The following is a 24,878-nucleotide window of genomic DNA, read 5'->3' on the forward strand; positions in this document are numbered from 1 at the left end:
CCATCATAAAGCTAAAGAAAATAGCAGAAATGTAACAAATGTGTCTCAGATACACAATATTACACTGCCACAATGTCCAATAGCATTTAGCCTGATTATAATATACTTAGTATTACCATACCTGGCAACCTGTAGAAAATTTGAGCAGGAACTCTTCTTGGTGCAGTCGGGACAACTTTTTTCCCAATGGTAAAAACTAGAAATCAGCCAACTGACATATCTTGAATGACTTGACTAAGTGTTCTGAATGATCTGATATTAACTGCACAAATACAAATACACAGCACCCCATAATATACCATTAACTGATATCAAACCAAAATGTATATAAAATAATGTGTTTAGTTTTTTCAGACAATAAAAATGTGATTTTTTTTAATGTGATCTCCTGTGCCAGTCAGTGCTCAGATGCTTTGAGCAACAGTTAAAATGGTCACTCATGTGGATGTTAGAGAACCAGTTTATAAAAGGATTATATTCTATATTAAATGTATGGCATGGCATATTTGTTACTGTTTAGTCCACGTTACTGTGGAATCACCCAGAATCCTTCATCTGGCATTTTCACGACTGCTGCTGCCAACAAGCAGTTCCAGACTACACAGGTGGCAATAATATTTTGTGCTGCTTAATCCTGACCATGTTGGACATGCTGGTTTATCTGTCTGTCGTAATTTTTTAACGGTAAATTGAGAGCACAGAAAATCAGTCACACAAGCCTCATTCTAGACTGATTGATTTCCTTGCTCTTTGCTTGCAGACTTGGACAGCAGTCTTGATTATAAACTTGCAAACTGATTACAAAATTGCATCTGGAAGTCAGCAAAATATTTCAAGACAACGCAAAGGTTCCTCAGCTGAAAAGAGCAGTCACGACACACATTACATCATGCAAGTGTATACGGCGCTGTGAGTCAAGGTTATGCTAAACTTGGAAACGTTCACTGACCCAGGTAGCCTGCGATGATCACCTCTCTCCTCACCAAAGATTAGTGGAAGCGCTGGCTTTGTCTGCAGAAATGCCTCATGTGCGTCTTCAGTGCTCGTGCAGTCTGCTAGAGACAAAGCTCAACAGCTTGGCATTTAACATGGCGCCATAGTACTGCTGAGTGTAATTACAGAGGCAATGCTCACTCCAACATGCTACCACATCATGGACAGCACTGAAGTCCACAACACAAACATGCCTTTTGCACAAACTAGCAATGTAAATCAAAGTCAGATGGCTCAAAGCCCGCTAGCAGTGAGCACGTCTGTGCAGCTTTGGAGACGTTCTTTGCTTTTGTAAAGCAAGTGGCACAAGAAATATGGGTTCGATTTCAGCTCAGAGCCATATGAGTCATGGGGAGAAAATGCTCTAGAATGGATTCAAAAAGGTCAGAAACTGCTGCAACATCCTCGGCTTGTCGTAGTGACAAAAGAACAAAAAAAAAAAACCCGCTGGTTGTAAAACTCCGGGTTTTCCATGTTCGATCGTGTTCCAAAGCCTTGATCCATTCAACAGGCAGCGGACTGGCGTCAAAGCTTGCAGGTATGTGCCGTTCCTCAGCATACGATTCCCCTAACAGTGGAACGCTTTCTCCATTAGATAAAGAACGCTGGCCCCCATGAGTCATGGCTGCTGGGAAGCGAAGGAGTATTTTATTACCACTGTTCCAACATGCACAGCTCATGTGCAGCTTCAGCCCCAGACACGTCTAAAGCGATGCTGGCATCCAGCCACAGGCACTGCACGGCTCTGTACCCTGTGCAAACACAGCCATGTTTTAGCGTTACCGCTGATCCCAGCCCGCTCTTATTCTTAGGCTGTGCAGTCCACACTTTGGTGTGTTTTATCCCCAAAGGGATTATGGTTGCCTGTGGCTCTGTTTGTGGTTGTAGCTAGAAAGAGCGATCTGTTGGAGATAAAAAGGCTTTGCCTTGATCAAATGAGATGCCAAAATGGCCTCTGCAAAGGCTGAAAATATAGGACTGCCTACTCTTACAAATAGCTCTCGAGGGAAAAACAAAGGGTGTGTGCTTTTAATTGATGTTGGTCCACTTTGCTCGGATTTGGCTGAAGGAATACCTGGACGCAGCCAAGTCAGATATGTGACACAATGGAAAACACTATGCACAATGTCTAGAGAGAGAAATGAACTATTTGGTCTATTAAAAGGGGTCATGAGGACAGGAACATGAAGATCATGACTGCATGCTTTTTACAGAGCACCTTCTAGTTACGGTCATTTGAGCAACCTGTGCTGTGTTTCGCAATCCCTACAATTCTACAACAGGCTGGAGCAACATAACACAATTTCAACCCTGCAATTGGAAGAAAGGGAAGAGTTTAGATACTTTAAACAAGGAAAGGCATTTTGCCAGAGAACGGTGAGGCCAAGTTATTCATACTGTACTTCTCAGCTAACCACAGTGTACTCTATCAACCCTCTCAAAGCCACATAAGCGTGCTTCGTTTATTCTCTTTTATATTGTGGCCAGAGGAGAACCAATGTCAACAAAAAGCTGGTCAGGCCAATTAAAAGACATTTAAATTCAATCTCTTGTGTGCTTTGTTTTTCGTGTCTTGAAATCTTGAGCACTACTTGTGCAAGGCTGTGTGCAAACTATCGAGAAAAAAGTGTGTGTGTGTGTGTGTGTGTGTGTGTGTGTGTGTGTGTGTGTGTGTGTGTGTGTGAATGACATTTTTTATAAATAAAAAAAAAAGAAAAGAAAAAAAAAAGAAAAGAAAAGAAAAGAAAAGTACTCATGTCAACCAGTGTACAAGTGTAGAATTATAAGATGCAGAAAATCCAGATATATTTAAGGCACTTGTTGGTTGCTAATTACAGAGGGGGAATATTGGCAAGGAATTTGATTTCCTTTACATGGGTAATGTATTATCTTCCTGGCAAAGCTTTTTGTATTACTTCAGGATGCGTGTATAATTTAATTCTGTGAAACACAACATTTTAAATGCTATACAACTGACCACTTATTGCTCTTCACTGCTGTTTTTTTTTTTATATCTGAAATATGGTATTATCATATTACCAAACATAAAGGTCATTCGTCCCAGATGACAGCATGCACATCCAAAATTTCAAATGCCGAAATTATCCTATATTTCCTGATCCAAGTCTGAATCCGAGCTTTCTTTAACATTTCTGGTGAAATCCGACTTATCAGACCTTTTCAATCGGTATAAACAAATGAATTATTTTAACGCTGCAAGACTGATATAAAACAAGCTAGGACATTGTTTCGATGTGAGATGTTTGATTTTATCTCAGTGTGTATAAACCTATACAGAATTTTACTGATTAGATAGATAGAAGCCTTTATTCTGTCACATATACATTACAGCACAATTAAATTCTTTATTTGTATATGATACTTTGGAGGTTGGGGTCAGAGCACAGGGTCATCAATGATACAGTGCCCCTGAAGCAGAGAGGATCAGATGAGAGCAGATGGGGCTTGATCAACAACCCATAAGCTTAACTGATTGACAATAGCTTAATCAGAACTTTTAGATGTTCAAGAACGGGCACTTGGGGCATCACAGAAAGAAGAAGAAGTAGGATTAATGTCACAATTTAATTTGAAGATTTTTGTTTTGAATTTTTTTATTTTAGCTTCTCTATGAATGGCCCCTTGTAGGCCAAGCTAAAAAAAAAAAAACAATTCAAAATAAAGTGATGTGCCATACAGCTAAGTACGGTGACCCATACTCAGAATTCGTGCTCTGCATTTAACCCATCCAAAGTGTACACACACAAAGCATTGTACACACACACACCGTGAACACACACCCGGAGCAGTGGGCAGCCATTTATGCTGCGGCGCCCGGGAAGACAGTTTGGGGGGTTCGGTGCCTTGCTCAAGGGCACCTCAGTCATGGTATTGCCGGCCCGAGACTCGAACCCACAACCTTAGGCTTAGGAGTCAAACTCTCTAACCATTAGGCCACGACTTCCCCATTAAATACTTCAAAAATTAAATACTTCTTAAAGCCATGTATGTCTGCTTCACTGCTGAACATGAGCACTTCCGTAAGCACAAATTCCATTTTTTGGCCAAGCATGGACCTCAATATTTGGATTAAAAACCAACCTTTAAAGCAGAGAAAAGAAAATCGTATAAGATTTCTGAGAGAATAAGGGAGTAATATGAATTTGCTGTATACAGATTCAGCAGAGCTCATGTTGCTGTGCAGAAGCTCTGGAAGCTGAAGTTGATAACATTACAACAAATCACTCTTTCCATGCACTTCATCATCATGTCCTGATAGCTCGCTTGCGCCTTTCAGTCTGAGACACTTCATAAACAAAGTCCTGACCCAGTTGCACTGCTTTAGAGAGTGTCCTAAAGCCTGCATTCTGATCATAATTTTTCAGATCACCCAGCAAAAAACGTTTTGGAACAAAGTTCTAATAGAATATCAGTAATTATAATGTAATTACAGTTCAAAACACCAATTTTATAAGCAATTTTATAAGCAATTTTTATAAAACAAGCCTTAAGATGAATTTGAAGCCGATTTCCTCACCAGCACTACAGCAGTGGTTTAAAACCCATCTTGGGCCTCATGCAATTTTAATCTTGGAGTTGCTCAGAGCGCAGCAGGGCTCTAACTTGGCAGTACAATTCACTTTTTCCCTTAAACAAAGCCTGACAGAAGAAAGCACAACAGAGTTTCATTTAAAATTGATTACAGCAATTCCAAAAAGCATGCAGAAATACTAGCTGGAACTGAACGTGTTCAACGTATAAGAAAATTGGACCTGGCAAGTCTGTAAACTGATGAAGAGTCTGTTCTCCAAGTGTGAAGGATTCTGTCTATAACATATCAAACCATAAGCAAAGCTCGATTTTGGTGCATATTAACAAACAGGTATGTTTCTCTCATATTCAAGGTTTCTTAAAACCTCACGTTTGCATTCCTTCCTGCGCTATGGACTGTGAGCTGTCCACTTTAGAGCAGAGGAATGCACATCTGGATACATCTTTCCTGTGTATATATTTTCTAGCTACTTGAGATCGCAGTTCCAATGTGCTCAGAAATAAAACAAAAGCCTGATATGGTGAATGAGCCAAGTACTCAAACAAACTGAAATATAAGACTTTCGGGTTCTCAAAGCAGCAAAGGCTCTTGAGCAAAAGCGCTCCTGACACTGTCCAATACCAAAGCTCTTCAGGAGATTACAGGATTTAAACGTTCTGTTCCTGCCGAAGGCCAAAAGGTTTAAAACAATCCCCCTCTGTGTAAATCCCACACCAATAGGTGCAGTAATTATAGTGTGCCTGTTGGCACAGGGGCCCTTCTGCAGGTAAAGCAAAGACAAATACTGCAGGGGAGATATAAACAAAGCTGCCGATGAGGGCATGGCTCTGATTTCAGTCCCAATGCCGACCACACAGCTACCAGTTTTATTTACTGGGATGGAGTGGAAAAGAATGGAATGGACTGAGACAATGGAATTAAACGGATTTGAATTGAATGGAAAAGAAATGAAACTAACTGGTGAAATGGAGTGAAAAAGAATGAGCTTAAACTAAGGAAATGAACTGAAATGAAAAAGAATGGAACGAAATGAAATAGAAATGAATGAAATGGAATGGAATGGGGAAAAAATGGAATGGAATGGAATGAAGTGGAATGGAGTGAAATAGAATGGAGGGAAAAATGAATGGAATAAAACGGAATCGAATGGAATGAAATTCAATGGAAAAGAAAAGAGTGCTAAAACTGAAGTGTGAAATGGAATGAAACAGAAATTAAGCCTGGAATTTAATTGAATAACACGGACAAGAATGTGACTGAACAGAATGAAATGGATTGTGATGAAACTAACTGGGCCAACAGATTAGGAATAGAAAAGAAGGCAATGCAACTGGAATATAGTTCCATTCCATGGAATAACAATGAATTGAATGCTATGAAAATAATGTCATGGATTGAAATGGAACTGAGTAGCAGGCCACTGATCTAAGTGGAGGAATGAAATCAAAAGGAACCGAATGCCATGTTGTAGAAAGGAATGGTGGAAAGGAATGGAGTGGAATTGTATAATCCACACTAGAAAATAGTTTCACAGGTTCTTTGGATGGAAAATGAGTCTAGCTTTCTAGAGACTCTGGCTTTGGAAACCTGCCACAGCCACCCAGGTAAATTTTGCCACAAAGCACTACTCCTTGCATTTAATTGTTCATTTATTTTGGAAAAGCAACCCATTTCAAGGCCCATTTCTAGCCTGGCTGTGACGTGAATGAATCTCTGGGTCAGGGCCAGGGTAAGAGGGAGGAGAAGGTACAGGACGGTAAAGCATTCTCCTTCCCTGATAATTGTATCAATTATGTATGTGTGGGTGGTTGGTTAATTACAAGAAAAGTAAACTGCATTAAAAAAAAATGAATAAAAATTTATATATATATATATATATATATATATATATATATATATATATATATATATATATATATATATATATATATATAGTATTGTTTCCGGGTGTTGATTTCTAATGTGAAACTAAATAAAGTAAAGTAAATTATGATTATTATTGTTATTGCTATTTTTATAATTATTATTATTATATTATTATTATTATTGTTATTATTTTTATTATTATTATTATTATTTTATGTGTGTTTGTTTAGTGTGCTAGGGGTCTGTTTATTTAGTTCAAGATTTATTTCTGTTTCCTAAAAGCAAGAAGGTCTTCCTGTAGTTTGGAAATATAAACAAACAAAAAATATGTTTTAGATGATATTTTTTCTTTTCCTTTCAGTCATATTTCATTACTATGTACAGTAGGTGAAAGTGGCCATATTTTAGACTGACGGGAAAAACATTGCATCTCTATTTCCAAATCAACATCCTCACACTGGATACAATCATTTTTAACATCATGTAACTTATATCCCATATTTCTAACAGCTGATTAATGTTACAGTTATTTATAGGGTTTATTCGTGATGAAAAGATGAGATCCGTCTCTGCTGGAATGTATAAACAAAACACACAAAAATATATTTTACATTTTTTTTTTAATTTTTATTAATGTTTTTAATGGAAGAAATATTACAAATGAATGACAATGAGAAGAAGGAAAAAAACTATTTTATTTTGATTTTACGAGGTTTTTAACAGAGGTAACAGACTGAGTGTTTGTTCCCCTGGGAGCCAAAACTTTTCCTTCTCACTTTCGCTACTATTCACTTCACACTTACACGTTTTATACTTAATCCTGCGCCTGGAAACAGAAATAAAATCTTACCTTATATGTCTCTTAATGTCAGACAGGCATTTTGACTCGGTTCCTTTCCATTGCTGTAGCTGCTTTAAGTTTTTAAACCTTCTTAGTAAGACGAGTAAACGCTACAGACTGAGACTTTCCCTCGTAACGTCCTATTGGAGGACGGCGTTGTCACTGATGCTTTTCCCCACCCGTTTTATGACAACCGCGCCTCCTACAACGGGAATGGTTAATAGATTTACTAAATTAACCAATCAGAGCTAAAGTAGTAGTACGTAAACCAATCGTAACGAAGGATGCGGGATTTGGCAGAATATGGGTAGAAAACGTTTTTCCGGTGGATGATAAAGATGGCAATTAAAGGGCCAAGTGTTTTGTTTGTTACATTTTTTTGTGTGTCCTCATAAACACTACTAACTAGACAGATTAAGTTTCTAAACATAGACAAGTTATAAAATAACAGTGCCTTTTAGTCTTATTTACTAAAAAAAAAGTGTAGTTATTATATTTTAAAGCATTTCTTAAAGAATCAATAAAATAATACACCTTCTCGGCCTCACCCCCCCCCACCCCACCCCCACCCCAACAACCGTTATAGTGTCCTATCCCTTCCTACTTACATGTTTAAGTAATTAACCCGTTTCCTGTTTTGTTTGTAAACAACTCACCAGCATGATCGCGTAGACACGCCCCCTTCATTACCATAAACGCATATGATAATGAGGGGGGCGTGGTCAAACAATTAGCAGTTATGATAATTGTCATGTTATGATGAGAGAAACCCTCACTGACACATCCTCAAAGCAAGTAAACATAGCTGAGGTAGTGTGTACAGCAAAAAAAAAAAGATGATTAAAGAAAGGACTTGCATGAGAAGTGACTTACAGATCCAGATCAGTAATGATAAGTAATCGGATCTATTGATAATTTATTATAATTATACTGATGATGATGAAGATGTTTTCCTCTAATTATGACAGTGATAATGTCACTGAAGATAGTGATGATGAATATAGCAAGAAGGATGATGATGATGCCGATGATGAGGAAGAGAATGACATTCATGATGATGATGATGATCTACAAATTTACATACTGTGCATCTCTTTTAATGACGGTGAACATTATTATTATTATTATTATTATTATTATTATTATTATTATTATTATTATTATTATTATTATTATTATTAATAGTAGTAGTAGTAGTAGGAACAGGAATGAGTTGTGCACACTAGCTTAAATTACATATTATAATATATTTTGATTCTTCTGATTGTCCTTTCAAGGAAACCTTTAAATGTTCTAATGAACCAAATGAGCTACATTTTTTTTGAGAGCTCAATTCATTTTTAACCCCTTTTTAAAGGTTATTTTCTACTCTACTTAGAGTAATTTGGCATAATTTTGTTTCTAAGTTCTGACATGAATGCATGCTGAAGACATTTGAAACTTGCTCATAAAATATTAATAATTAATAAACAAACAGTAATCAAGCAGGCTAATTATATTAAATATAATGATATAAAAACTATAAAAATGGCTAAATATAAAACATTGTGTATACACTGGGAAGTACACACAACCCTGAATGTTGTCTGCAGCATAGGATCTTCTTTAGTCTTTAATCCAAACAGGCAAACCAGACTCACCAAAATGCCACATCAAGATAACCACAAATATGGCTATGAGGATGCCGATGTGGCCTTTCCGAAAAAAAAAAAAAAAAACCTCATGGTTCCAAATAAACCTACAGGACACCAAGCAGATGAATATCTTTACTGGTAGATTTTCTTTAAAAGTAGACTGAAAAATCACATAACTACTTTATTTATTTGTTTGTTTGTTTCAATTGTTGTGGATAGAAGAAATGACATGTGAAATCTTTATGAAGCACCTGTGTGTACAATAAATATTAATAAGTTAATGCATATATTTTAATATAAAGGCATATTTCCAAGTTTTTTTAACCTATTTAAAGCCTGTTTATTTGTTTGTTTGTTTGTTTTGTTTATGTTTTTAAATGCAATTCCAATTATGTTATTTTGTCAACTGGAAGATGAAGCAAGATTTTTTTTTACCATAGTCAGATAAAGAAAAACAAACTGGCAATGAGACGTTTGCGAGCTCAGAGTGTCGACTCTTATTGTTGATTCACTTGATTATTGTTGATCATCATCATCAGCAGCAGCATCATCATGAATGTCATTCTCTTCCTCATCATCAGCATCATAAGTGAAGGTTGATTGTTCTGAAGTCAGAGTTAAGAAATACATTGTTTATAAGCAATAGTCAAACAGATCCTGAATTGTGTTTAAAAGGAAAAAACTGTAAATATATTGTAATCATTTTTTTTATAATTATTTTGTCTCTCCTCACTTCCTGAGTCCTGAGTTGCAGATTTAAAAATGTGTTTATACTGACATCTTCTGGATACACGTGGTATTGCAATTCTCACGTCTAAGCTTGTCATACATATGGTCATAAAATTGATGTCATCTGAAAACATCTGGAAGCACTCACTCACTTTCTACCGCTTATCCGAACTACCTCGGGTCACGGGGAGCCTGTGCCTATCTCAGGCGTCATCGGGCATCAAGGCAGGATACACCCTGGACGGAGTGCCAACCCATCGCAGGGCACACACACACACACTCTCATTCACTCACGCAATCACACACTACGGACAATTTTCCAGAGATGCCAATCAACCTACCATGCATGTCTTTGGACCAGGGGAGGAAACCGGAGTACCCGGAAGAAACCCCCGAGGCACGGGGAGAACATGCAAACTCCACACACACAAGGTGGAGGCGGGAATCGAACCCCAACCCTGGAGGTGTGAGGCGAACGTGCTAACCACTAAGCCACCGTGCTCCATCTGGAAGCAATAAGTGATAAAACGAAGTTGATTTTGAAAATCTAAGAGAACTTTATGGAATTGAAGTGAATCATATAAATGTGCAATATATATGGCAATAATAATGTAACCTCCCAATATACCTCGACATATCTTCCTTGCCAAAATAATAATAATAAAAAAAACCTCTTTGGTTGTGACTTAATGGTCAAATTCTCCTATTGCGTAAAGAAACATAATGTAAATGCATCTAATCACTATTATTATTTAATGCCACAAGTTGTATCACTTAATGCCACAAGTTGTATCACTATAATAGCAGAACTGCTCAGGGATAAACAATTAAAGAAGGAGAAAACTTGTTTAATACAAGTTTATACCACAGCACTGCTGAATTCTCACATCTGATTGGTCAGTAAGAAGGTAAATCAAAGGTCCACGTAATTTATGGATTAAAAAACTTAACAACAAAAAACGTTCCTTGCAAAAATGCATAGATTGACATGATAATAGTTCTGAGTGTCATTCAGTGTTAACTAACTAACTAACTAACTAACTAACTAACTAACTAACTAACTAACTAACTTGTGTCATGGACAGTTCACAATATTAAAGGTAACTAGAAATGAATAAAAAGTAATTAATAAACATCTTTGTTCACTATGACATGTTATTGAGAAGTTGACATTTCTGTGAATCAAAAATTATTTCTCTCTCTCTCTCTCTCTCTCTCTCTGTCTCTCTCTCTCTCTCTCTCTCTCTCTCTCTCACACACACACACACACACACACACACACACACACACACACACACACACACACACACACACACACACACACATTGTTGAGCATGTCAAGACTTAACTCTTTTTTCCAGACGCCACAAAATGGAATTTGCGCCTGTTTTGTGGTGTCCAGGTTCAAGCAGTGAATTACTGGTGAACGCAAACAGTCAGGGCTTTAAGTTTTCAGTAAGTATTTCTGCTTTTACCTTATTCAAGGACTAGTGTTTCTATCTTTAATTTGCTTAAACTAATTGAAAATATCCGGCAATAAATAAATAAATAAATAAATAAATAAATAAATAAATAAATAAATAAATAAATAATGTCCTCGGCCAGCAGAGGGCAGCATATATTCACAAACGTAAAAGGGACTTTTTTTTTTTTTATTATTTTTTTTTATTAGGCACTAACTCAGATATGTTTGGACAGAGAAGACAGTATTACAGTGACAGTTTAGTTTAATGCCATCCCAGAGTCTATTGAGATTCACAGCCTGAAACATAATGAGCTGGAACATCAATACTGAGAGAATTGTCGGTATTGTACTTACCTTCTGTCCTCAAAAGCTCCTAGTGGCAGCTTTGTTTTTCATGATTTAACACATACATCTTTTTTTTTTTTTAAACGCATCCAAAGTAGAGGAAAAAGGAGGAAAACATCTCCATAAATTCATCACACTGTAATTATGTTGTGCCACGTGCCTCACTCTTTTAACTCAATTGCACTAAATAGTCTATAAAAGGTTTCATGTTACAGACGTGCATGTGCATGTAAATAGACACATGCATGATGAGAAGGGATAATTATACGGTCTGTAGTGTGAAAGACTGCAAAATAAGGAATCAAAAAACTGAGATCTGTCTGTCACTAAATTATACAGCTCCAATCAGATGTTATTTAACACTGGATAATGAGTAAGTAATCAGACTCAATCAGTCCTGCTGCCTCACATGGCATGTTTTCCCCCTATTAAAGTGCTGTCTTATAAAGGTAACCAAGTGATTGAGCAATTGACTCCTCTAGAATTGATTTGTGCTGGACTTCAGGTCCTATGCTGACTGAAAGACCATATAATTTCCTGTGGTCTTTAAAAATGCATTTTTCCGAGCGGTAACAAGAAGTGCATTTGTCTGGTGTGTGTATGCCAACACATGAGGCTTTATAGTTAAAGTGTGGCTGCTGGGATTTGCGTCTTGGCCATGACAGTCTCTGCGGATTAGGAGCTCTTTCCAGACGAGTGCTACATCCTGTTGCTGACGGCAGCTTTTATTTATTTATTTTTGCCAAGTCATAAACGTGTCAGTCAGGCCACCACGGTGGGGCTTTGAAGCAGGGAACTCGTGTCATGAGATACACCAGAAAACTGCCCTAACGGCAGGGTGTCGGGCTTCACGGAATCCCCACAAGCTCCATATCTGGACCCTGGACGCTGGATACAGACATCACAGCCAAAAGCAAGCCAGGAAAGTCAGAGAAGGCACACACAGATGGGGAGGGGGAATGGAGGGAAGACGCTATAAATCAGTTTTAGTAATGCCTTACTGCATAAAAGAGAGGAGGTCTGGCCCTGTCACCCTTCACTATCTCTCACCCACAGCTCCTCCAGCCCTTCACACACCCTCTGCTCTGTGTCTGACCTACAACCAAAGAGGAAAGGGACAAGGCACCAGGCTAGGGCTGAATTTAATTAGCACCTCCTCGACTCGACCTTCCTCTCCTCCCCAGACTTGGGAGTATGAAAGGAGGTTGGCTTCAGTCCAGATGGGAAATGTTCCAATTCATCAACTTCTGCTGCTGTTTCTCCAAGCAGCTGGTGAAACCGGAACAGGATGAATTGGGAATTTTCAGCTTTCTGAAGCTGATGCCCATACTCTGCTCCTCTCCACTCTTCTTCTCTTTTTTTCTCTCCTCTTCTCTCCTCTCCTCTCCACAACCCTTGTTGCTCTTTGTTACAGAGCATAACTCATGCATAATGCACATCACATGGCACCTTTAGCGCTCTCCTGCTGAACAGGCACAGGCTATTCCTCCAGCAGGCATGGCAATGTTCCTCAGACAGATCTTATGGCTCATCTGCACCAGGTCGGATGTGAGGAACTAATGAGAAGCAGAGACTAGCGAGATTTAATCACAACCATCCAAACAGTGCTCATATTCCCTCTATAGAAAATGCTGCAGGTCTGTGTTGTGGCTAAATCAAAACATGCAATAAATAATAAGATTTTTTTTAAAGGTTTTAAAAGGGCTTATGGCAAAGTAAAATAAAATACAACAAAAAAAATATCATGACATCTGATATACTGTAATTCAACGTGAATCTCTATAAAGGCTTATACTAACCGGCATATTCATAAGCACTGCATTAACCTCTTATGCAACGATGCTGCGATGTGTATGTATGCTTATGTCAAAGCTTGTGACGTGATGTACTTATAGCATACTGTATAGCTGGGAGTCAAGGGAGTCAAAAAATAGTCAAAATTGTGTTCTGTGGGTGGAAGTGATGTCATATTTTCTTATCCTCCTATCACACCCTCTACACTAGCCAGTCGTGAGTATTTATAACCTCATGTATATGTTTGTATGAGTTTGTTACACTATCTTGTGATGCAGTATGAAAAAAAGATTGTGGTTGGTTAGCTTCATGGCTGTTGTAGGGAACACATGAACACATGTAGGTAAGCCTTTACCTTTCCTGCTTTTTATGCGATCAGCTTTTTGTATTTTGTCTTTTAGTGCATTGATAAGTCCGTAGATTATTAAGAAACTGGTCAGTATAAATTAGTCACCTGTATATTCTTTCTGCACAATTTGTATTATACATCTGTACTAATACTTGATAGTTGTTCTTTTGGATGCTCCCTGTTCGGGGTTGTCACATCGGTTCACGTGGTCCACATATTAGATTTTGGCACAGGTTTTACACCGGATGCCCTTCCCAACACTGAGAGTTATCTATTCAATGACAGGGTTAGCTCTCTGCCCAGGAATCGAACCAAGGCCATGGCAATAAGTACACAGTATCCTGCTGCTGGATAAAAACAAACAAAAAAATTGTACAGGAAAATTTTCTTTACAGCAAAAAAAATCTGATATAAAATAAAGCCCATAAAAATAAACCCTTAAAGAAATTTTATTTATCAAGATTAAGCATTGAATTGGTCCCACCATGAATTATAAGGTCCTTTTTTGATATTTTTACATCAACTTTTCTTTTTCTTCAAGAAGCCATTTTAAACAATTCTTATTTTTTTCCCTCAGCAACATTTGAGCCATTTTCTTACTCCGACATCATGTGATGCTCTTGTAAACGCTCTTTCACAGCTATTAAAATTACTATAGCAACCCGATATACTTTATAACGACTCTACATCAAAATTAGCACATAAATACGTTTCCATCTAAGATCTGAGACAACGCGTCCAGGCTTTAGAGAGTTAAACTGATGAAGCAATGCTTTGCTGTCATTACATAAAGCATTATCAAATAAAGTCTAGTACAACGACGCAGCCAAAAGATCTAACAAACAATTGTTTTTATACTCACAAACTCACAAACACTTTTATTTTGTCTCGATAGAAACTTAGCTAAGGTTACACTCCAATTACAAACCCAATATTCTGTCACATTCTCTATTCATGACTTTATAAGCTTAAGGGCAAAGTCTGGGCCACAAAATAAATAAATAAATAAAAAATTGTCCCTCATCGTTCTGCTGGAAAAAGATAAGAAAAGAATAGAAAAGAAAATAAGAGTAGATGCTGGCCTTTGTTTGAGTGGTGCTTTGCTGAATTGTCTGCAGCACTTCAGAGTGTGTACCTGTTGGCCTCTCATCTCTCAAAATGAAAGGTTGTCAGAGGCCAGATTCCTGAGATCCAGCTTTCTTTTTCATGCCTTCATGAATTCTGAATGCTTTGGGAGGGAGAAGACTTCAGTGGTAGTGGTGGCAGATGGTAGGTCTTCTATTTACCAGCACTTAGGTTGGCTGGCTTGTTTTGGAGCTAGTGTGTACTATTGTTTTCTCACTTTGTTCAAAATGGAGGTAGGAAGGAACAAATATATGTCTTTAGTGATCTGATTTTTTTTTCCCTGGTTTGAGTTAGAGACTAAAGATTGGAAATCCACCATGGTCCAGATGGCAGTCCATAGTGGAGAACCATATGCACACAAATATTCCAACCTGGGTTCAAATTCATGTAGCCAAATCCATGTAGGGCATGTTTTATGATGAAGAGACAGTAACTGTGAAAAGATCACTGTGGATCCGTGAAACTTTAACGTAAGTCGTTTACACCAGCGTGCTGCCTTTTAATTATAAAAAAGCAGACCAGTGATTTTAGATGACAGCACAATATATTATATATTAATGAGGTTTTGTCTGACTAATAACTGGAGGTCCATAATGCTAATTACTATCATTTTATCAAATAACTGGAAGTGCATTTAAGCCTGATCAGCGCTAACTTCAATTAGCTCCAGGGGTCATTTATATCATTTACTGGGATGAAGTTTTATGTACATCGTCACCAGCTGCGAACGACAATGTTAAAGTTGAGCTTGGAAATTATCCACAGTTACAGAATCACCTTGAGGTATGCATCACCTTTAATGAAATCGTGAAAGACTATGGCGATTGTGCCCTGGAGTGATTAGACGTCAGTCTTGTAGTTAGATGCTCTGAAAGGTCAAACCTGTCATTAAGCAGGTCCTGGAGTCGACAGGCGTGCAATGAGCTATTGATTTAGCTGAAATCCACAGTTGGGGTTTAAACTTAATGAAGGATGAAGAATGTCAAAACGCTGATCAGATCAGATCAGATCACAGGCTGAGCTGCTTTAGCAGTTGGTGTGTGAATTAAAAGCAGCAGGAATAGAGATTTTAGGATTGAAGAGACCGGATTTCCAATCCGAGATGGAGAAATGGAGATGCTATTTAACATCGTTATATCCAACAATTGAGGATAGATTGTTCAGATAAAATGGGATTCAGAAGTCTGAGACTGCTTATAGTTTGCATTCACATTAGGGAGTAAGGAAGTATTTCACAGCATGGCAAGATAAGTTCTTACCAGGCTCAAGATACTAAACTAATCTAAAGAAGGCCACTTTTATTGCTCCCTTAATCAGTTCGACAGTTTTCAGCTGTGCTAACACAACCGCAAAGGGTATTCTAATAATCAATTAGCCTTATAAAATAATTAAGTTCGATTAGCAAACATGAGATTTTTAACAGAGGACTGATGGATGCTGATAATGGGCCTCTGTGTGTAGATTTTGCCTAGACTCTTAGCAACATTTCAGAATTTACTGATGTTTTTTGTCTAGCATTACAGTACATTCTACCTTTTCAATCAGTATAAACCAATGATTTTATTGTCTCAAATCCGATATAATTTTTTAAGGATAAACTTATACAGGGGGGCACGGTGGCTTAGTGGTTAGCACGTTCGCCTCACACCTCCAGGGTCAGGGTTTGATTCCCGCCTCCACCTTGTGTGTGTGGAGTTTGCATGTTCTCCCCGTGCCTCGGGGGTTTCCTCCGGGTACTCCGGTTTCCTCCCCCGGTCCAAAGACATGCATGGTAGGTTGATTGGCATCTCTGGAAAATTGTCCCTAGTGTGTGATTGCGTGAGTGAATGAGAGTGTGTGTGTGTGTGCCCTGCGATGGGTTGGCACTCCGTCCAGGGTGTATCCTGCCTTGATGCCCAATGACGCCTGAGATAGGCACAGGCTCCCCGTGACCCGAGGTAGTTCGGATAAGCGGTAGAAGATGAATGAATGAATAAACTTATACAGAGTTTTATTGGTTTAAAGTAACATCTTCAGATTTTAGACACTTATGAGCAAGCACTTGGGGCATCTCAGAGAGCAGAAGCAGAAGCTTTTATTTTGTCACATATATATTACAGCACAGTGAACTTTTTTCTTTACATATCCCAACTTTGGAGCTTGGAGTCAGAGCACAGGGTCAGACATGATACAGTTCCCCTTGGGGCAGAGGTGGTTAAGGGCCTTGCTCAGGTGCATGACAGTGGCAGTTTGGAAGTGCTGGGGCTTGAACCCTGATCCTCTGTTCATCAACCCAGAGCCTTAATCGTTTGAGTCACCACTGCCCAATGGGTTTGATATTACTATTTACCTTCAATATAGAGCCATTTTTGTGGGAAAAAATGTTTTTGAACACTTCATTGAAGATTTCTATAAAAATATTGGCCATAGTAGGCGAGGTAAAAAACAGAAATACTTACGAAAAACCATAAATTCTTGCCATTATTGCAATTTACAAATGAGACTATAAACATCACTGTGGAGTGATATGACAAAGAAATTCATTTCTGAACATGGACACAACAAACAGTTAAAGACTGTGTGCAGTGGAACTTGCTATGGTTTGCACAAAACCTGGATAATCCATGATAGAACAAATCCATTGGAGTGTTGTCTGAAATTTGATCTTTTGTACAAAGGACTACACATGTCAATATGTCAGTATCATCCGGTGAATAATCGTAAATATTGGATTTACAAAATATTGAATGATTCTTTTTTTTTTAATTTTTTTCAAAATTTCCAATTTTCAAGGGAAAATGGCCAAAGTGTCAGGACTTTGGCCTGGACTTTTTGACCTCACTGCATGTAACAGCCTAACAACGAGCAATATGTGCTCATACATGTGTGTATGTATGTAGCAATGCTTTACAGTACCTGAACCTTGCTTTATCAACCTGATATCATCATGTCATGAATAATCTAGTGATATAAGAGAGTCAAGCTACCATTAACAGTACTTGCCATTTTATGCTATCATGTGCCTTAACGACAGCTTTTGCTTTACTTGAACACTGTCCTACGGTTATTTCAGGCATCATAACAATACTTATACCTATCGCAGTACTTATAACATAACTCTGTCATATAATGTGGAGCAAATGTAGCACAAAAGTCATATATTCAATCATGATGCTAATCATTACAATGGTATCATGATAATAACATACAGCTGTATGTTTATGGTATAGTTATTTACATAGTTAGATACATTTGAATAGAATAATAAACAGAAGTTTGGATAATAAACGTTGTAATATACTGAATATTTTTCTTTTTTCGTAAAGACAATATGATAACGGTTGACATTTAACGGTAAAATCTAATATACTATAATGTAACAGTGATATTCATGCACATGGATAGATTTATTTCTGAATTAAAATAACATCCACTGGGACTAATTATTTAATCAGCCAATCATATTGCAGAGCTTGATCCGGTTTGACCATTCTTCTTAGATTTTGCGTTTGCGCCCCAGTACTAGATGTTTTCTTGCACCATCACCATCAACCATCACCCATATTCCTCCATTCTGATATTTAATGTGAAGCATAACTGAAGCTCTTGAGTTGTAACTGCATGATAAAAACCTCAGTATTAAAGCTTAGTATTAAACACGGTATTAATGTGACCAGTGTATGTGTTTTATTAAGCACGATTTGTTCCTTAAAAAATGTGGTCTTACACAAAATTGGGAAAAAATATCCTTTAAAATAGTTTCTTCTTGAGAAAGTGTAGTATCTATTTATACAGATTCAAGATGTCAAGGACTATGAAACTTCTTGTACATGTCGATCTTAATGGATTACCTGAAAGGCAACTCGACATACCATAAATCCGGTGAAATGCTGAGTAATGTTGACTTATGCTTTGCAATTTTTTTTGGGGAAGTGAAAAGCTGAATTAAAAAAAGCAGCAAAATTGAAACTCATAAAATGCTGTCATTGCTATTATACTCCCAAGCAATTCGTTTCATCTCTCCTTCCACAAATCTCTGCTATTTCCCCTGCCAGAGCTGGTGCCAGGAGTGCGTGTTAGAGCTCCATCAGTACTGAGCATTTTCTAAAGCAGAACTCCTGCGCAAATGTGCTGACACGTTTTAAAAGCTCGCCTAAATCACAGTCCATAAGCAATCCATCACAAACCTCAGCCCTCGATCCACGGAACTAACAAAGCCTCCTCTGCTTCTCGGCTAGACCAGATCTGTCATCTTAATGCCTGACCAGAGCCTGCAGGCCTCCAGTAGAACGTTATGGGCCATTGATTTTCCAGCAAGATTTTCCTCTACTGCTCTGCCAGCTAATAAGCGCTCATGTCTTTCGGACTTGAAGCCTGAAAACGAAGGCTGAATCAACAGAGTGTAGGTGGATAGAAACACAAAATGATGCAGAGACAAGGCGTAAGTTTCTCTTAAGCATAGCGATATATGGACGAGATGACAGGGTGCCATATCTTGCAATGCATAGGAACTCAATCAAGGAATGCATTCAGAAATAAATTGCATTCATGTGACACACTGCTGTATAAACTTTTTTTTTTTCCTAATGAATTGGCTTTTTTCATGTCACAAGTATGAGACCCAGGACAGCTTAATTAAATGTTACGCCAGTCGCCTGTTGCCGGGCGCAGCTCCTATTCGAGAAGATTCAGACAGTTTTTCAAAGAACAAAAGCATCTTTCAAAAATCTTTTCCATGCTCAACAACAATCCAAGACAAAAATTCGCTGTCACATTTCTGTAGGAAGGAGAATCTGATATTTGACATTACCATAGCAACAGCGAATTCTTGAATCTGATTGGCTGTAATCGTTTCAATAGTTTTCTTGAACAAAACAAAGCGTATCAGGTTTAAATTCAGTCATTCTAATGTATTATCGTTTCTGCAGTAACAACTTACCTTGGATATCGGAAAGGATGTATTCGGATATCGGATATTGGATGTATAATTTTTGTCTTTTTTTTTGTATAAGGTGATGTTTATTTAGTATTTATGGAAGGAGTTGTCAGTGTCAGAGGAGAAACTGCAAGAAAGTTTTCAAGAAATTCTAAATAATAGAAGACTTTCATATCCTTCCATAATAAACATTAAAATTTATATACTGATATACTGTATATAATTATTCTGAAGTTATAAAAAAAGTAAAAGTTTACATAAAAATGAAATAACTTTTCAGAAACATTTATAAAAAGAATTTAAAGTTACAACCTTAAAGTAGTAAACCTTTTCTTTAAATAACAGCACATCCCAAAGTGTTTTGTTTCTCAAATTCCACAGTGATCCATTTATCCATCCATCCATCCATCCATCCATCCATCCATCCATCCATCCATTTTCTGAACCGCTACATCACACACATTCACCCACCCATTCTCACACTACAGATAATATAAAGATGGCAATCAGCCTACAAGGCATGTGCTTGGACTTGGGCAGGAAAGCGGAGTACCAAGAAGAAACCCCTGAAGTACAAGAAGAGCGTGCAGACTCCGACTGCACAGAGGGTGGAGACAGGAATCGAACCAGCAACCCTAAAAGTTATGAGGCAAACATGCTTAATAACGAATGACACTTTTTTAACCATTTAGACCTACAGTGCACGAAAGGACTGTGAAGCAACTTAGATAATTAGTTCTATGTTTCCAAGAAACAGAGAAGCGTCGAATCTTAAAGACTGAAAACATACTGATTGATACTGTAGACTCTTTCCAAAACAGTTAAATAAATTCCTACCAGAAAACCTCCCTAATTAATGATTATATCATTATACATTCACCAGCCATTATTAGTTCAATAATACTGTAATAATATATAATAAAATATTATTATGCATGTCCACCATACGAGTCATTGCAAATTATTATCTATGAATTGTTATGTTAGAGCATTTAATACAAAATAAATAGAACCAATCGGAATTGAGCATTCACTAGTGCTGTAGTATATAAACACCATTAAATTGTAGGCATTTTATACAAAGCTTTGTTTAACAGTGCAAACACCAAAGTACCTTAGAGCTATGTCAGGTTTAAACATTCAAACTTAACTAACTAACTAACTAACTAACTAACTAACTAACTAACTAACTAACTAACTAACTAACTAACACATACGTGTGTCACAAATTAAGGCATAAATCAACTTTCAGAAACATGAATTAATTAGGCATAAAAGCTAACATTTACAATATTAGGTAATAATATAAAAATATGAAATAAGTGACTATTAAACTGTTAATACTGTATATAACTGCTTCATTCATTTATGAATTAATATCTGATAATGAAATGGCACATACACACAAATGATCGATTGGTCCAACTCATTGTGAAATGGTCACATTTAATGAAGAACCTCTTGTTTTATATACATCTATAAAAAGAACCCAGATACAGGTTACAAGAATCTAAGGCTAATACATACATTATTAAATAATAAAGTATTTTTTTTTTTCATGTTAAAGATACATATCGTAGTTTACAAAATATGATCGTGGAGAATTAAGCAATTGTCAATGAGAAAAATAAACTAAGATGCTATATGTATGTTGCGTAATAAACAAACAAACAAACAAACACACAAAAAAAGATAAAATCACAACAATATTCCTTGAATAAAGAAACAGAAAATTTGGACATTGGCTATTAAAGTCTGATAAAAAAAAAGGCATACTGTATGGACTTAAGAGATAAAAGTGGTTCTACATAGAACTAATAAACTGATTGATCAGATACAATTCATGATTATTCCATTTAAAAATTTCAGTCCAGTACACCACCATGAAGTAAGACACTGTTTTTATTGTGTGTGTGTGTGTGTGTGTGTGTGTGTGTGTGTGTGTGTGTGTGTGTGTGTGTGTGTGTGTGTGTAAGCGTCTGTCTTTCAGCCTCTCATTATCAAGGGCCAATTACAATAAAGAAAAATTTTAAAAAGAAAGAAAAAAGAAAGAAAGAAAGAAAGAAAGCTAAATGCTGTAAAGAGAAAATTAATCAAAATGATGACCTTCATTCTAAGTTTGTTAGTCCTCAGTCTATGAAGCTCCAGTTTGCTGGATGGAGATTGAGCGCCGCAGCTTCCAGTCCCTCTCAGAGACACAGGCTTGGGGAAGCTAAGGATCGTGGGAAAGAGAAATCTCCACGTCTTTGGCATGACCAGTTAGCTGTATGCTGCTGAATTTCATGACACACAAAGGTTGAGCTTGTACCACTGTCTCCAGTGTGTGCAAAACATCAAAAAAGGCTCTGATTTGTTAAAAAAAAAAGTCAAAGGGGAAAGAAGGAAGGATGCTCTGTTTGTTTTTCATTTTCATTGTTGTGCTGCTGTGAGACAGAAGCCTGTTGACTCATGTGACCCCATATGTTTAGCTTCCCTGGGGTTCAGAGTACCGTGTCTGCGCTCACTCCACCTTCAGCCACGCTGCCCATGATGCATTTCAGTTCTTTTTCCCCTTCCATTCTTAATGTCATCATTTATTAATCTTACTATTTTTTTCTTTTTGTGAGAGAAAAAAAACTTGAATTAAATTATCAATGCACGAAATCCATTTAGATGTGCAAAATAGAACTAGAAGACTTTCCACAGGAATGAATTATAAGCATCTGCAAGAGAGAGAGTGAGAGAGAGAGAGAGAGAGAGAGAGAGAGAGAGAGAGAGAGAGAGAGAGAGATTAAACAACAAGCATATATAAATTAGCTAGTAGACAATTCCCTTTTAAGAAAAAAAAAAAAATAAATAATTACAAAGCAATATTTTTGCCACATGATTAAATATTGACACAGCCTATCTATCTATCTATCTATCTATCTATCTATCTATCTATCTATCTATCTATCTATCTATCTATCTATCTATTTGTATGTTCTACTCTGGCCATGTTTTTAATTAGCATCTATGCATTTAGCATGAAAAAATTGCTATGTTGCCGTTCGTTATTTTCCCAATCAAACAAATCACAATGTGCAAACTGTTATAACTGTCAGTGCCCAAGTTTACTACATCTAATAAGTGTAGGCTGCATACAGGTGTGTGCATTACAGGCAAGCATAGACCTGTCCGGAGAATAAAAGGCTTGTGCTACAGCTACAAAACTACAGAGGATGGATTTTACTGGATTCTTAAGAACACAAGACCATTAATTATCTAGCAATAAATTTCCAGAAAAGAACAGAACCAAGTTTTGTGGAGTGAGACCTCTCTGGATAATTGTTTTACAGTAAAGTAACACTAACTTCTCCTCTTGCTTAGAGAGGATCACAAATCCACATTAGCATGGATAAATATATTTCGTGTTTGAATTGTACGCACAGGAAAATCCATATATGATGTTTGCTTTTTCCTCAGTTTAACAAAACAGATACAGTACAACTTACAGTATATAGCGTCTTTTTCTTGGTGGTCTGTAGCACAGATTGCTTAAGTATCAAAATAGTAGTTTGGCTATAGTTTAGCTATTTTAAATCAGCTTGCAGATTGATTTACAATTGTATATTGATTATATTTTTCACAGTTCACAAATTTGCTAAACCATCGTATCTGTCATGTCTTATATCAGAATCTTCTCTCTGACTCACACATTTCATCTGAGGAGTTTGTGCAAGCTGATTAGTTCCTCTGTATGCAGCAGCAAACATGACACTTAACATAATTGCAGCCAGTTTTAAGCTTTCCATTTATGATTCAGTGAATAATTTAATGTGTGATAATGTAATCTCATCAGGAAAAAAAAAAAAAAAAGATCCTGGAATACATTTAAATTTAAGAGCAAGACTGAAAGTAAGTAAGTAATTATGTAAGTAATTATGTAAGTAAGTATGTAAGTAAATAAGTAAATAAATAAATAAATATTTTATTTATTTATTTATTTACTTAATAAGTATACGTAATAAATAAAATACTTAATATTTTATTTATTACACTTATTCCTAACCCTGGCCTTGATAAAACCTTGTCTAAATATTTTGTTGTTTTTATTTCTTTAATACACCCAATCTATTTATACATGGTTTTAATTATGTATAAAGCAAAGGTTCGACATTATGTTTCCCTTTTGTCTGTTCGGTATAGGGTGGGTAGGTTGGAATCTTATGTTTTACAAAAAATTACATTCTTTTATCATTATTCATTATAATAAACATTTATCATCTTAATTTTTCATTAGTTTTGTTGCTTTTGGATTATTTCTTTTAGCGAATGATATCAAAAAAAAGTGAAAGCTTTCGGAAGAAAACTTATAAATCAGATTAATTTTATTTACAGATCTACAGATATAGAGTTTCCCCTAATGAGCAATCAGAACATTCAATAAGAGGTTTGGAAACTTAAAATAACACCCCGAACCATGAACACTTTGGTTTTCTCGTGCTTGTTCCATGTATCAAAAAACGTCATCTTAACCACACTCCAAAGTCTAAACTCACCGTTTTACACTTTCCCAGAATCACAACCACAGGCTCCCAATCAGTACAATTTATATTTACAATTAATAATCTGGATTTTCACTGAATCTTTGTGAAATGTCTTTGGTAGGATTTTACCAGTGATGTTTTCTGAGCCTTTTGTTTGTGTACACACTTTCCCAGTATTGACCCTGTCTCTTTTGTTTATCGAGTCCTGCCTTGCCTAGCCTAGTTAAATCTGTCTGGTAATCGCTTGATACTTTGACTGTCTATTGCCTTTGATTTTGGCTTGGCCTCTTCGTTCAATAAGGCCCTGCACTTGCATCCAAAACCTGTCTGTATGTAATAAGTATGTATTGACTAAAAACTATTTGGTTTTATCTGACTAAATTGGTATTGTTTCCAGCAATTAAACGTGGACCAAATCACAACTATCGTGTATCCGTCAAATGTAATGTGGAGTTCAAGAAAGCAGGACACGCTCCATGGACTCTAGTTCTTTCATTATTGTTCTTTTACTAGTTGATGAACAACAATTTTACCCAACTAAAGACAAACAGTTTTAGGGTCATAATCAGAACACAGAAACCAGGCTTAGACTTAAACACAAAAATTGGATAGTACACAGTATAAAAGGGCAAACAAAACAAAAATAATAACTGTCAGCACACAATTAGGCATTATGCCAATGACAAGACAGAAGCAGAGACACGGCCAAACCAGAAACATGAACACATGGCACTTGTTGCCAAGGGAAATACAACACAAAG

The 24,878-nt window shown here is 36.9% G+C and overlaps 2 protein-coding genes across 2 annotated transcripts in view; both read right to left on the reverse strand.

Moving 5' to 3' along the window:
* The window catches only part of il11ra (interleukin 11 receptor subunit alpha), a 34,390-nt gene extending 26,969 nt beyond the window's left edge, over positions 1-7,421 (reverse strand). Inside the window, exon 1 of the mRNA XM_060896506.1 lies at positions 7,263-7,421. The gene's annotated coding sequence lies outside the window, so the exon portion shown is untranslated. The remainder of the gene's footprint in view (positions 1-7,262) is intronic.
* Positions 7,422-21,502: 14,081 nt separating this feature from the next.
* cntfr (ciliary neurotrophic factor receptor) overlaps positions 21,503-24,878 on the reverse strand; it is a 168,650-nt gene continuing 165,274 nt past the window's right edge. The window contains exon 9 of the mRNA XM_060895780.1: positions 21,503-22,311. Coding sequence (XP_060751763.1) covers position 22,311 — 1 coding nt within the window. The 3' untranslated portion in view covers positions 21,503-22,310. The remainder of the gene's footprint in view (positions 22,312-24,878) is intronic.

The sequence above is a fragment of the Tachysurus vachellii genome, chromosome 20 (genome assembly GCF_030014155.1).
Source record: "Tachysurus vachellii isolate PV-2020 chromosome 20, HZAU_Pvac_v1, whole genome shotgun sequence".
In the NCBI taxonomy this organism is placed as follows: domain Eukaryota; kingdom Metazoa; phylum Chordata; class Actinopteri; order Siluriformes; family Bagridae; genus Tachysurus; species Tachysurus vachellii.